Raw genomic sequence first — 14632 nt, 5'->3', positions numbered from 1 at the left:
ACATAGCTCCTATGCCATGTTAGTTGATCCACTGGTATTTATTTGGTTATACCTTATTCATACCTGCCCTATTTATAAGACGTTCTCTATCGGTTATTGGGATACGCCGTGTCGGGGTTGAGAACATCCTCATGTATGTATATACATACATGCATATCTTTTTCTGGTGCCGTACGCTATGCAGCGTGTAGGCGTTCATGCTGGTTGGATTATGCGTAATGATCCTTCTTCTGCTCTTCTTATTATTGTATTGATATCAGTACGTTTTATCAGTTTCTTATGTCTCTGAACTATGAGCGTTGAACCACCTGGTCCCCCCGATCTTCAATTTTGGTCATTAAAATTATTTTTAAAATATTATATTTTGAGTCTCTTAAGATATGAGACATTTCGTTGTTCAACGATGTTCAGATGCTCTTTTTGGGTATTAGTTCTTCTTAAGACCTCTTCATTTGTAATATGGTCTATGGAATCTATGGAATTTTAAGCAATCTTCTGAGACCACATTTCGAACGCTTCAATACGGTTTAGCGATCTTATTTTAAGTGACTAGGTCTCGCTACCGTACTTTGTTATTGGCCATGTGTGGCATTGCAGGACGTGATATGGTGACCAAAAGAAATTTCGCGCTGACAAAGGTAGTTGATAAATTTGGTAAAAGTATTTCTAGCTATTCCTACTCGTATCTTCATTTCTTCATCACAGTCCCATTTACTGTTTAAGGTAACTCCAAGATATTTAAATTTCTCACCACTTGGTTGTTTAGTTTCAACTGTGCTTGCATATGTGATTGTCTACTGATTATCATTAATTTTGTTTTTGTGATGTCAATGTTGAAACCATATTCCTCTCCCACTGTATTAATATTATTTAGTATCTCTTGTAATTCTTCTATGTTGTCATTTGGATTTGTTTATGGGATTTAATACATACATATATACATGTATATACAGCGAGGTATTAAACGAGTTTCTTGTAACCTAAGTCATCATCGTCTTCATTATCTGAAAATTTCCCTGTCACTGCTATTATTTCCTGTTAAGTATTAAATCTGCCACATTATCCGTACCATGTTTTCTTTCCATATAATAATTTTCAACCTTTGTGACATTAGCGCAAATGTTTTCCAATGTTCTACAATTTGTTCCTGGTAATTTCTTTATCAACGGCCATATTTTTTCTATTGAGTTTAGCTCTGGATGATAGGGTGGTAGACGTAACGTTAAAATGTCACGTGCTGTTAGAATTTGATCTATATGTATATTTTAAAAACTAACTTGTGTATGTTTTAATTGGAAATAGTTAAAAATATTGTTTCTACATTGTATCTTTTTTCCACGAAAAGTTTGGAATGGGATCTAAGGACGCGTTATCGTAAGAGGCAGTATCTACCTAATACCAACACGGATTTCTTCGGAGCATTGAAATTAAATTTTTCTTTTAACCACTTTGATATGACCAAATCTGCCACTTAATCGTGATAGTCTCTAGTTTTCATTTCAGATTTAAAAATAATAAGTACCTCAATCACGAATCCTGCTTCACTCCCAGAACTTTTGATAATAAGCCGTTGATCTTTAAGTATTGGATAAATAGCTGTTTTAAATATTTATTTTTACGATTGTCCCATACTTTTGGTACGGTGTGTGAACTGTGAATGTAGGTTTCGTCACAATATAGGTTATACAATCAGCCGGCCCTCCTCTTTGTAGATTTTAAACATTCTTAAATATTGTTACTCGTATTTTTGCTTTTTTTCTGCTGTATTTCCCATAAAATTAAAACTTTCGTATTATTTTCAGTGTTTGCCAATCTAAATCCCATTATTTTAACAAATTATCTAAATGACTATTTTTACAGCGAAGTTTACCCTTTCCTCATTTTTTATTGCTTCATCACCTGCTTTGGCTACTCTTTCCTGCAAATTGTTCCGACGAATATTTAAGGCTTCCTGTTCTTTTCCTTATGTAGTATGATTTGTGGACCAATTATTTGTTTATAACTAGTCACATTTACAAGTTTTTTCTAGAACAAAAAATTTGAAGAATTATTATTAAAAAAAATTATTTAATAATATAAGGAATATTTTTTTTAACTTTCTTATTTTCATTATAAAAATATATTTAATTCATGCTCAGAAACATATTTAAATATAAATTATAGTTTGAAATATTTTATTACCTACTTATGCCCATACAGAAAGAAAAAATTGTTACTAAAAGTTTTTCTTCTATATGTCTCTTAATAAAAAGTACATACTTTATTATTAATAAAATTTACGAAATGCCGCAAATCAAACTTTAATTTATTGAAAATGTTTAATAAGATAAATCTATATTTACCTTATTGTCCAGTAAATCAATCAACTGCCCACACAGAATATTTTCACAAATGATTGTCTACAAAAGTTTTCACTTAACTAAACTAATAATTAAATATAACTACTAATTAGAAAATACGATAAAACTAAATAAACCCTTAACTGGAGACGTGCCGTCTGACAGATTACAGCATAAAGAATTTTTGACACCCTGTACAAATAACTCCGCCCATCGGCACATCACTTCATCTATTCTTTATATTATTCGTTGACTATTAGTGACCCGACTTAGGTAAAGAAAAACGCATATTTGGAAAAGTTATAAACCGAAAATCAGTTTTAGTTAGTCTGTTAGACGGCACGTCTCGGTTCAGGTTACATTTTGTTTCATTGAAAACGTCGCGTATTTGTTACAATCATGGCCGGTCCATCAAAAAAATCGGTTTTACCGATGCTGATTTTAAAAATACAGCTTTGAAGTGGTTCGACGAATTAGATAGTGACGTTAGTGATGTTGATCAAGTACAAGATGATGTTTATTTGGAATCTGATAGCCAGACGGATTCAGACATTTCTACGGAAAGTGATAAAGAAACAACCATAGAAAACATAAAATACAACCTGGAAAGCTTTAAACAAGATTCGACAAAGTTCTTATATAAAATTAGAATAGCTCAGAAAATAAAAAATATAGAAACAAAGGACTTAGACCCTGAAAGTCTGTATGAGGTAATTAAAAAATATATTCATGAAGCGGCAAATGAAGCACTGGGAAAAGTTGAAAATCGGAAAAAAGGAAAACCTGAATGGTTGTCAACGGAACTAGAAGAGAAAGTTCTCAAGAAAAAACGAGCATATCACATATGGCTTCAATCCAAAGATCCTCAAGACAGAGAAATATACGCTAAATGGAATAGAGAAGTTAAAAAAGGCGTGGATAAGGCGAAAAACATAAACGGGGAGGCTAAGTGTGATGAACTGGACAGATTTATGGGTGGAACAAAAGTGGCGCAAGCTTGAAAAACATTAAAACAGTTTAGGAAAAATGAGAAAAATGAAGACAACATTTCTCTCATAAAGTTAAATGAATGGGAAGAATATTATACGAAACTGCTGAAAGAGGATAGAGTAGAGTACAGATGGGAAAAGATAAGGGAATTAATAGACAACAGAGACGAAAGACAGGAAATCCCTATAATAACATTATCTGAATTGACGCAAACCTTAAAAGAGGTTAAAAACGGAAAAGCCGCAGGGCCTAGAGACATTCCCATCTTCTTCTTCAAGTGCCGTCTCCATCAATGGAGGTTAGCGGTTATGGTGGCAAACGTTTGTCTATCTTCAGCTGTTCTCAAGAGTTCCTCAAATCCAAGTCCTGTCCAGTTTCTGATATTACGTAACCAGGACAATTTTTTTCTTCCAATTCCTCGCTTTCCTTCTATTTTGCCTTTTATTATCAACTGAGGGATGTAGTATTTCTCGTTGCGCAACAAATGCCCTAAATAACTGGTTTTTCTTCTTTTGACTGTTCTCAATAGTTCTTTTTCTAAATTGAGTCTCGCTAGTACTTCTTCATTTGTTTTTCGTGCTGTCCAAGGAATTTTTAAAATTCTACGGTACACCCACATTTCAAATGCCTCGATTCTATTCAGGCTCTTTATTTTTAAAGTCCATGTTTCGACTCCGTAGAGAAGAACAGACCAGATAAAACATTTTACAAGTTTTAATCTCCCATAGAGAATGTCCCAAGACATTCCCATAGAGCTGGTTAAATATGGGCCGACTGCACTTTTAGAATTAATAGTAGACCTTTTCAATAAATGTATGTGTGGAGACCAGGAAATCCCTAGAGATTGGAATAAACCTTATATAAGCTCTATATATAAGAGAGGGAATAAAAGAGACTGTTCCAATTATAGAGGTATTAGTGTGACGAGCTCTGTGGGCCGGTTGTACGGCAGAATATTAAAGAAGAGGGTTGAAAGACAGATACAAGATATTGAAGAACAAAGCGGCTTTCGTACCGGGAGATCCTGCCTTGATAATATATTTATCCTACGACAAATAATTGAAAAGCGTGTCGAAAGAAGTAGAGAGACCCATTTGGTATTTATAGACCTTGAGAAAGCATATGATAGTGTCCCGTTAAAGAAAATGTTTGAGGTCCTCAAAAGGTCCCGATTGGATTCGACTTATATCCGAGCGATATATAAATTGTACGAAAATGCAGTTAGTTGTGTAAAAATTGGAACCAGAACCTCAAATAAATTTAAAGTCACTAAAGGCCTAAGGCAAGGATGCTGTTTGTCACCGACACTCTTTAAAATATACGTCCAAGAAGCATTGAGGAATTGGAGAAATAAATGTAGATTTATGGGCATCGAAGTGGGACAAGAAACTCTGTATACATTGTTGTTTGCAGATGATCAGGTGGTGGTTGCAACCGATGAGGAAGATATAAATTATATGAATCGAAAATTATTTGAGGAATATGCCAAATGGGGGCTTACTGTAAACATAAGCAAAACAGAATATTTAAAAATTGGAGGAAATACCACAGATCTGAGGCTTGAAAACGCAGTCATAAAAGGCTGCAACCAGTATAAATATCTAGGAAGCATCATATCAGCAGATGGCAGAGTTAAGATAGATGTACAAAACCGAATAACCCAAGGGAAAAAATGCATCCGAATACTGAATTCATTACTGTGGTCTAATAAAATAAAGATGCATACCAAACTTCGCGTATACAGAGCAATTGTAGAACCAATTACCACATATGGTGCCGAATGTTGGACGATGACAAAGAATGAACGAGATAAAGTAGACGTTGTGGAAATGGATTATCTTAGAAGGTCATGTCGAGTATCGAGAATGGAAAGAATCAGGAATGAGGAAATACGAAACCGTACAGGAATTAGAGATACACTTTCAGATAGAATACAAGGAAGGCAATTACAATGGTATGGTCACGTGATGAGAATGGAGGAGGAGCGTTGGCCAAAGAAAGCCTTAATGTATGTTCCGCCAGAAAGAAGGAAAAGGGGAAGACCACCAAATTCCTGGAGAAGAGAAATTACAAAAACAATGCAATCTAGAGGCTTAGAAGATGGAGATTGGAGAGATAGGAAAAGATGGAGGCTGAAATGCGGGAAGCGGCAATCGCCGTAGGACCCCCGTTATATGATGATGATGATAAAGAAAATATTTCGGAGGAAAATATAGTTGAGACTAATAATCAAACATATTTCTACGGAACAACCCGATTCAGGTGATGTAAATCTGAAGTTCGACCAGTATCTCGTAAAAGGAAACATAATTTAGTAACAAAAATTCCCGTCCTAAAAACAAAAGCACGAAGTCTTGGAGAGGAAACTGATCCTCTAAAGGTATGGTTATTGTTTGATGAAAATACATTGTGTTATTCAGTGGACCAATCAAAAATTGAATTTAATGAAAATAAAGTATAATGATCCAAATAAACATGACCTCAAGGATATTGACATAACGGAGATGAAAGCTTTCATAGGACTCATCGTATATTCTGCGGTATTCAAATCGAAAGATGAGAATATAAAAACGCTTTTTGCAACAGATGGAACTGACAGGGAAATTTTTAGAACTGTCATGAATCAAAAGCGTTTTGCAGTCATTTTATCAGCTTTTTGTTTTGATAATCCAGATGATCGAAAAGAAAGAAAAAAACATGATCCAGTAGCAGCAGTTTCTTATATATTAATATTATAAATTCTTTTATTGAAAATTGCCAAAACGCATATGGTCTAGGTCAATCAGCAACTGTTGATGAAATACTTGTCAGTTTTAGGGGAAGGTGCTGTTTTAAAATGTATATGCCTAATAAGCCATGTAAGTATGGCATCAAAATAAACGCTCTGTATACTACGGAAAAAATATTCAAAACGAACACAAGCAGTCTTGCGGTTAACTAAACCTTTAATTGACAGCAACAGAAACATAACTGCGGACAACTGGTTTTCGTCATTCGAGCTAATAGATGTTTTACAGAAAAATAATTTTACGTATGTAGGAACTTTGAAAAAGAACAAACGTGAAATACCTCCGTCATTTTTGGCCAATAAAACGAGAGAACCTGGTTCTAGTGTTTATGGATTTAGAGAAGAGTGTACAATGGTATCTTATTTGGTCAGAAAAAACAAAGCTACAATTTTAATATCATCAATGCATGATAGAACTTGTAATGATTCTTCAATAGAAAAACCAGAAATAATTCCATATTATTATGCCAAGAAATGAGGTGTACACTGCATGGACGAAAAATGTGCTAAAAGTTCGTGTAGTCGAAGAACTAGCATATGGACTCTTGCTGTTTTTTTTTTTTCGTATAATAGATATTGCTATTGTAAATGCATACATACTGCACCAAAGTTACAAAAACAATTCTAAAATTCAAGAAAAATCTGCTTTTGCTAAAATATTAGCAAAACAATTAGTAGAAGATCATATGAAGCAAAGAATGGGTAATTTTCATGTACCGCGGCTAATTCGTGCTAGTATAGAGAGTATTTTTGGAATTCCTGAGAATAACCAAGTAGATAATAACGAGCCATTAGTACTAGAGAAGCGCAAAATAGATTATTTGTGCCCTCGCAAGAAGAAACGTATGACAAAATACTTTTGTAGTCGATGTAGAAAACCTGTGTGTCTTTAGTGTACGAAAGCAATTGGTACCAATTGTATGTAACTTTTACAGTTGCTGGACATTTTTTTCAACATCAAAATAATTTCGCGAGTTAATTTTTACGTAATCCAGTATGTGTTAGTGCCTTTCATATAAAAAACTTACTTGATGTATATTTATTTTTTCACTGTAATGAAAAGTAAAAAATGTGACTGTTACGAATTGTAAATGATTAGCTGTTAGAAAGTCGTAGTTATTTTTTAATTCTCTGACAATATTTTGAGTTTCTTTACTGTGTTCAATTGCAAATACAAACAGCTTTTGGAGTACCTACTATTAAATATATTAAAAAAGTTTGTAAGTTTAGTTCTTATCCCCTCTCCTACATTGTAGTCTGTCAGACGGCATGTCTCTCTGTTTGTATTAAAATAGGGTCTCTCCAGTTAAGGGTAAAAAAGAAAACAGCATTTACTGCACTATCAAGAGATTTACAGTCGAAACAACCTGAACGAAGGACAACCTTAAGAATGAAATTGAACGGCCGTAATTATAAAAAAAAAACAGTAGAATAGTTTTATTTAGTAGGATATAGTTAGTAGAACTTTTTTCAAGAGTAAACATGTAAACTGCGTCAGTATGACTCATAGCTCTTATCAAAATACATTACCTCTAACAGATGATCAATAACGCTACTAAATGCGAAGTGGTAAAATGGTATTACAATTACACAAAGAGAATAGTACTTTTCAAAGAAAAACCGGTAGGCAGAAAAACGTAAAACTATTTTCAGTCGTATTTATAACATAGAGAGCCGAATTAGGTACCTATGTCCTACACGAACAATTTGATCTATGAAGTTGAAAACAAATCTCTAACACTAACGTAAATAATACTTACTTAGCGGTTTTGCTCTGGATTTAATTGAATATTTAGGAGCGGTAACTCTCCCTACGCGAGTATATCGCTCTGGATAATATTTAGGTCCAGGACCAAGGGTTTTACCAATGAGTGGTAATTTCGGAGCCATTGTATAGTTAGGATATCTATATTTGGAGATGTCATGTTTCGGATATCCTATTACTGAAGGTAAATTGTATTTGTTTGGAGCTGGAACTAAAATTTTACATAGATTTATTAGAACATAAGAAATAATTTCACTTACTTTTAATTTATGAAGACCTATCTAGATATAAAATGATATTAATCAATATCCTCATTTTCTTTACTTTACACTTCTTCCTTTCAGATTATATTTTAGAAGTATTTCTAACATAAACCTTCAGGGTAGATTAGACTTTAACCCCAACGTATTGATGTTTGCTACTGTTACAAGTAATAAAAAGTTTTAACATATTCAATTATGCACATTGTGAGCTAAAGTCGCATTAAGACACACACTTCCGGATATATTGACTGTTTTGGTCATGTGTCCGTCCGAAGATGTCATTTTGATCAGTTGCTACCTAAGGTCCGTATAGAGACGACGTGTCTCCGGCGAAGTAACCCCAGTAAGGTCAGTTGACGTTAGACCAGTCCATTTCCTAAGATATTTGTCTACGGCCAGGGCCTCTCTTGCCCTTAATCTTGCCTTGTAGAATCAACTGTAGAAGTCGGTATTTATTAATACGCAATATAGCAATACTAATATAGCAATAGATACAGAAATAGACAGCGTTGAAGAAATTAAAAGCCAATATTGCAAGTAGTACCGCAGAGGCAATAGGACAAAGAGCAATCATCACAAGCAAAAACAGACAAAAAATCAATAAACCATGATTTACACACAAAGTCAACATAGCAGCTAAGGAAAAACTAGATGCCTACAGAAGATACACGAGCAACAAAAACCCGGAGACACGAAATTTACAAAGACATTAGAAACTGAATGAACTTTAAGATAAAGAAATTAAAACAAACATACTAGGAAAGCGTCTCAGTAGAAATGGAACCTGACATGTATGAAGGTCAAAAGAAGGTATGGAATATGCTAAGAGGAAGAAAATAAATGAGGAAATTCAAACAAAGATTATAAAACCTGAAACCTGGACACAACACTTCAATAATCTGTAGTACAATGACACCGATATATACAAGATATTGACAATGACGAAGATATAACTAGTGAAGAGGTACAAATGGCAATCAAGAAAATGAATAACCGAAAATCTGCAGGAACTGATGGTATTAACACAGAATAATAAACAATCAGAATGCCCACTCTGCTTGAAAAAATAAGTACGCGCAGACGGAATCAGCCATGTTTTAAACGGAACCAATGCTGTTCAGTGACATTTTATCTGGCGTGCATAGAAAAATTAACCCGGTTTACTTTATTTACGGCAACCATAGACGTAATATGCACTATTTTATTCGCACTTTTAGTTGAAGAATAGATTAAATTATTTCAAATTTACTAAATTATTAATCTCTAAAAATTTAAATTACAGTTCTGTCGTAGCTTGTCACAAATTTCTCAATCCGAGTCTATGTTTCCGTTTAAAATATGGCGATCGCGTGCTGACAAACTTCAAAGGCGGCACCTGAGAGTGGGCAATCTGATTGTTATTTATTATGTGGTTTTAATAACATACTTATGTATGTGACATATATGACAAAGTTATTTCAAAAAATAATAAGATATGTTACCGTACTAGAGGAATAGAGAACAAGCATAACAATACCAATATATAAAAAAGAACTAAAAATCGACCCACATAATTACAGATTTCTCCTCCTCCTAAGTGCCTTCTCTGTTGAGGTTGGCGATCAATATGGAAAATTTCTTTCTATTCTGGGCTTGATGAATTAATTCATTTCCTTTTGTGTGGGTCCAATCTCTGATGTTTCGTAGCCAAGATTTTTTCTTTCGTCCTATGCCCCTTTTACCTTCAATCTAGCCTTCTAATATTACCTGGAACTAGTCAAATTCCCTATGGCGCATTATGTGTCCTAGATATGACGTCTTTCTAATTTTGATAGTATTTACCTGATGATGGTGTGTGTTTATTGCTCTCAGTACTTCTTCATTCGTAGTTCTGCTGGTTCCAGCTTATTCTTAGCATTCGGCGGTACATCCACATTTCAAATGAATTTAATTTATTGACGTCATACTGTTTTAATGTTCAGGTCTCACAGCCATATAGTAATAGAGACCACACATAACATTTTAGTGTTCGCAATCTTATTGAGACTGATAGCTTGGGGTTACAGAGCATTTTACGCATATTCATGAAACCAGATCTTGTTATTTCAATGCGTCTTCTAATTTCGTTTGAGTGGTCTAGTTGACTATTTAGTTCTCTGCCCAGGTATATGAAGCTTTGGGAACTCTGAAGGGTGATACCATTTATTTGTATGTTAGGTGTAACTTGTTCATGGGGGTTTTTATGGAATACCAGAATTTTGGTTTTGGAAAAGTTAATGTCCAAGTCCAGCTTGTGACTTTCTTCTGATAATGTGTTCATCAATATTTTTAGTTGGTCTTCTGTTTCTGCTAATACCACGGTGTCATCGGCATATCTTATATTGTTAATGATGATTCCATTGGCTCTGGCACCTTCAGGGCGATCTTCAAGGGAATCTCTAATTATATGTTCGGCATATACATTAAATAATAGGGGGGATAACATGCACCCTTGACGCACTCCTCGTTCTATGTTGATGTACTTGGTGTTTCCGTTCTCTGTTCGAACGCATCCTGTGTGGTTCCAGTATGTATTACTTATGATAGCTATGTCATGTCCGTCCAACACTACTTCTTTTAGCACCTCGATCAATTTTCCGTGTTTGATGCGGTCAAAGGCCTTTCTATAATCGACAAAGCACACATCCAGCCGTTTTGAACCTCAAGATACCTTTCTGCCATCAGTGTCAATCCCATAATTGCTTCTCTAGTGCCTGTACCCTTTCTAAAGCCATATTGAGAACGACTCATACTGTACCTCTTCACACTTATTTTGAATTCGGTTATAAATTATTGGCATAAAAATCTTAGCGGCATGACTCATTAGGGATACAGTTCGATGGTCTTCACATTTCCTTGCTTTTTGTTTTTTAGGAAGAGATATATATGTGGATGTTAGCCAGTCATGCGGTATTATGCCATTTTCATATATAATGTTGTAGAGGGATGTTAATTTCCTGACAGCATTATCACTTAGGGGTTTAAAATGTTCGGCTGTTATTAGGTCTTCGCCGGGTGGATTGTTGTTCTTTGCGTCTTTTATTGCCTGCAAAACTTCTTCGGTGAGAATGTTTAATTTTTCATCTGTATCTATTTGTGGGGGCTCTTCTGTTCTCTGATCACCAAATAAATCTTTAAGATATTGCTCCCATATTTCTTTCTGTTTTTCAGGGTCTAATTCCATTTGGTTTTTCTTGTTTGTTACAATCGATAAGTGTTTGGGTTTCCATATTCCAGCTACTTCTTTAACCTTTCTGTGTAGTTCTCTATCTTTATGCTTCATATGCAGATCTTCTACCTCTTTACATTTTTCTTTCATCCACTCTTCCTTAGCTACATTTATTTTTTCTCAATTTCCCTGTTGAGTTCTTTGTATCTTGTTAGGTTTTTGTTTTTTACCATCCGTCTCCTCTCCATAATTTGTAATATTTCGTTTGTCATCCATGGTTTTCTATGTTTACGGTTTTCTTTCTGTATACTTTGGTCTGCTGCCTCTAAGACAGTATTTTTAATTTTCCCCCACTTCTTCAATGTTTTCTTTTATTGTCTTCTCCTTAGTGGAAGCTATTGTCTTAGACTCTAACTGCGTGTCTACCATATCTTTATACTTCTGTTGCTGTCCTTAGTTACCACTACTCCATGCTATTCTCTGACTGCGTTTAGCCTTGTCTACTCTTTTAAGTTTTAATCGGATGGTTGCGACTACAGGATTGTGGTCTGAATTTATGTCAGATTAGTCAATTACAGATTAGTCTACATCAAAATTGTTAACAATAAGCTTGTCACAGAAGGCAATTGACACTGTAGGCATAACAGAAGAACAACAAGTATTCCGGACCAATAGATCTACAACCGACGTGATCTTCATATTACGACAACTAGTAGAGAAGTCCATAGAGTTGAATAAATCCCTTTTCCTATGCTTTGTGGATCTAACAGAAACGTTTGACGGAGTGCAACTCTAATCATGGTAAAAAATGGAGATGACCTCCTACGCCTACTTTACAGATTCAATATAATACCACTAAACATGTTAATATCACATGAAAAGATCCAGTCGATAGTTATACCCAAGAGCCTCATCAGATGTAAACTAATAGCTAACGAAGATATAATAGAACAAGTCATGAATTTTAACTACCTTGAAATAGATGTATCGTATGATAGATATATTGCAGAGGAAGTGAAAAAAACAACTCAACGAGGCAGCGAGAATATCGGAATACTTAAGGGATGTCATATAGAGGATCAAATATATGAGCCAAGAGAGCAAAATCTGGATACATCAAGCATATGTAAGACCAGTACTAACATAAGCAGTGGAAAAAGAGCTGAAACGTCGCTTACAAAAGACTGATGAGACCTACAGAAATATGTGATTACGAACCATAAGAGGAATTTCCCTCAGAGATAGAAAAAGGAATAAAGATACATTAAGAGAAACTCTAGTCCAGGATGGGGGTGAGATGGACACTAGAAAGACACCGTAAATGGAGAGATCATGTCGATAGAATGGACCCAGAAATAATCGCGAAATGGGCAAAAATACATGAACCCAATACAAATACACCACTAGGAAGACCCCCGAAGAGTTGGTATGACAGCTGAACATCAACATCACAAGAGCGGGGATGATAGAATAAATAGGACCATGTCTTACAAGAAGAAGTGTCTACTTTTGTCTATTAATATAGCTAAACCGCATTGAGCTCTTTCATTTTGATCTACTCCACTGTATACCTACCATTGTCTATTTGTCAAAATTTTACGTTCAACTAAATTTCTTTTTTACTTTAGTTATGACGACTATGTTTATATTATGATTATTTATATCGTCGATTATTTCTTGTTCTTTTAACCATAATCATGTACAATTCCAAGTAGACTTAACTTGCCTAATTCGTCCCACATTTGAATTTGATGCTAATACCTACGGATTTATTTGTAATTTCCCCAGTATAGATTATACATCTGTAGCTAGTAGCTAGGTAAGTCGGATGGTGTGGGTGTTTTTGGTGTGTTTTTCTGTAGGAGTTTTCTATCTCTTAATCGACATGTTCCAGTTATCTTATATACGTCGGAAACCAGCTTTCAACCTTTTTCGTCAGTTGCACACTCTATATTAATTGTAGGTAATGTATCCAGTGATTACGCCACACTAATGTTTCGGGGACACGAGAGTAGGATTTGTTGGCAGATCTGAATTATATTTCTAGAACCTCCGACTTTTTTCGTCAGGATCAGTGGACATTACTCATGAGTTTTGTTGCAGATTGAGCTTGTGTGTTGCAGAGTGAGTGTGACAACCCACACTGACTCCAAGATCCATTACCAACATTTAACCACTCATAAATAACCATTAATAGCAATAGTCGTCTATTAGTATGTTTACTTAAAATTTTTCTGATACAAATTTCTTCATGATGAGTAATTTCAGATAACGAACAGCTAAATGTTTAAGTTTTAAAATTGAGCAGTTCCATTTATTTATTATCTAAAGCCAAAGCCTTTGTAGCATGCGAGAGTATACATACAAGCTTTTTTTACTATATTTATCGGCACTTAGTATCTAATAAATTGTCCACTTCGATTATCATTTTTAATTCAGTTCGTTAAGAATACTTTCATCATTTCCTTATAGGAAATGATGAAAGAATTCATCATATCCTTAAGCATATTATGTTGGATGTAAAAATCAATTAGAAATGCTAAGCTTACAAAGCTTGATTACAAAAGCATTCGCATAGTCTAGGAAGCAAACATATGATGCATTTTTTTAATTATAAGCTGCGATAGAGCTTTTCGAGGCCTGAGACTATTTCAAAACCCAATAGTATTTTCTATATTCTCTTCTCACTTCTTATATATCGTCGCATATATGAATCTAAGAAAGATTTTGGGGACATGATTCATCAAGTTAATAAACAAAATTCGAATAAAGATTTAGCTTTCGGGCGTTTTAGTTTTGTAATAAAGCTAGTAAGTAAATTAAAAAAGTTATTTGTCAGGTTACAGTTCATTATATTCAAAGTAATAAAATGTAGGTACTTACAATCTGTTCTTACAGGCATGTTAACAAAAGTTTTAAGATTTTTTGAAAATGAGATATGTGAAAATGAAATGAATATTTTCTTTAGTTGATTCTTTTACATGAATTTTGATATGATTGATGATTTGATATGAATATAAATAGAAAGAAGCCTACTTTATAGGACAGCTTTGTAGATAAACTTTTCTTCTACATTTTTATATGGCCTTGAGTATTCAGGGATTAAGTCTAAATTTATTTATTTTCCTTATCTCTATCTATCCTGTTTAATGAACCTTTTCCGGTTCGGATTTCTCGTCTAACAACTTCGTTGACCAAGGAAACTGCTTATGTTTCTTGTACGAGCTGTATCCTGTTCGCAGCGCCAGATAAATTTACGCACTTTCAAAATATCTTTTAAAAAAGATTTTATTTTTAAAA

At 34.3% G+C, this 14632-nt stretch overlaps 1 protein-coding gene across 1 annotated transcript in view; it reads right to left on the bottom strand.

Moving 5' to 3' along the window:
- Window positions 1-14373, bottom strand: part of LOC140434800 (uncharacterized) — a 31089-nt gene extending 16716 nt beyond the window's left edge. The window contains exons 1-2 of the mRNA XM_072523320.1: window positions 14216-14373; window positions 7878-8093 (exon numbers count right to left, since the gene is read on the bottom strand). Coding sequence (XP_072379421.1) covers window positions 7878-8093; window positions 14216-14234 — 235 coding nt within the window. The 5' untranslated portion in view covers window positions 14235-14373. The remainder of the gene's footprint in view (window positions 1-7877; window positions 8094-14215) is intronic.
- Window positions 14374-14632: the final 259 nt, after the last annotated feature.

This window comes from Diabrotica undecimpunctata, chromosome 2 (assembly GCF_040954645.1).
Source record: "Diabrotica undecimpunctata isolate CICGRU chromosome 2, icDiaUnde3, whole genome shotgun sequence".
Taxonomy (NCBI): Eukaryota; Metazoa; Arthropoda; class Insecta; order Coleoptera; family Chrysomelidae; genus Diabrotica; species Diabrotica undecimpunctata.
The sequence above is the reverse complement of the archived record's forward strand: the minus strand, read 5'-3'. Positions and strand labels throughout refer to the sequence as shown.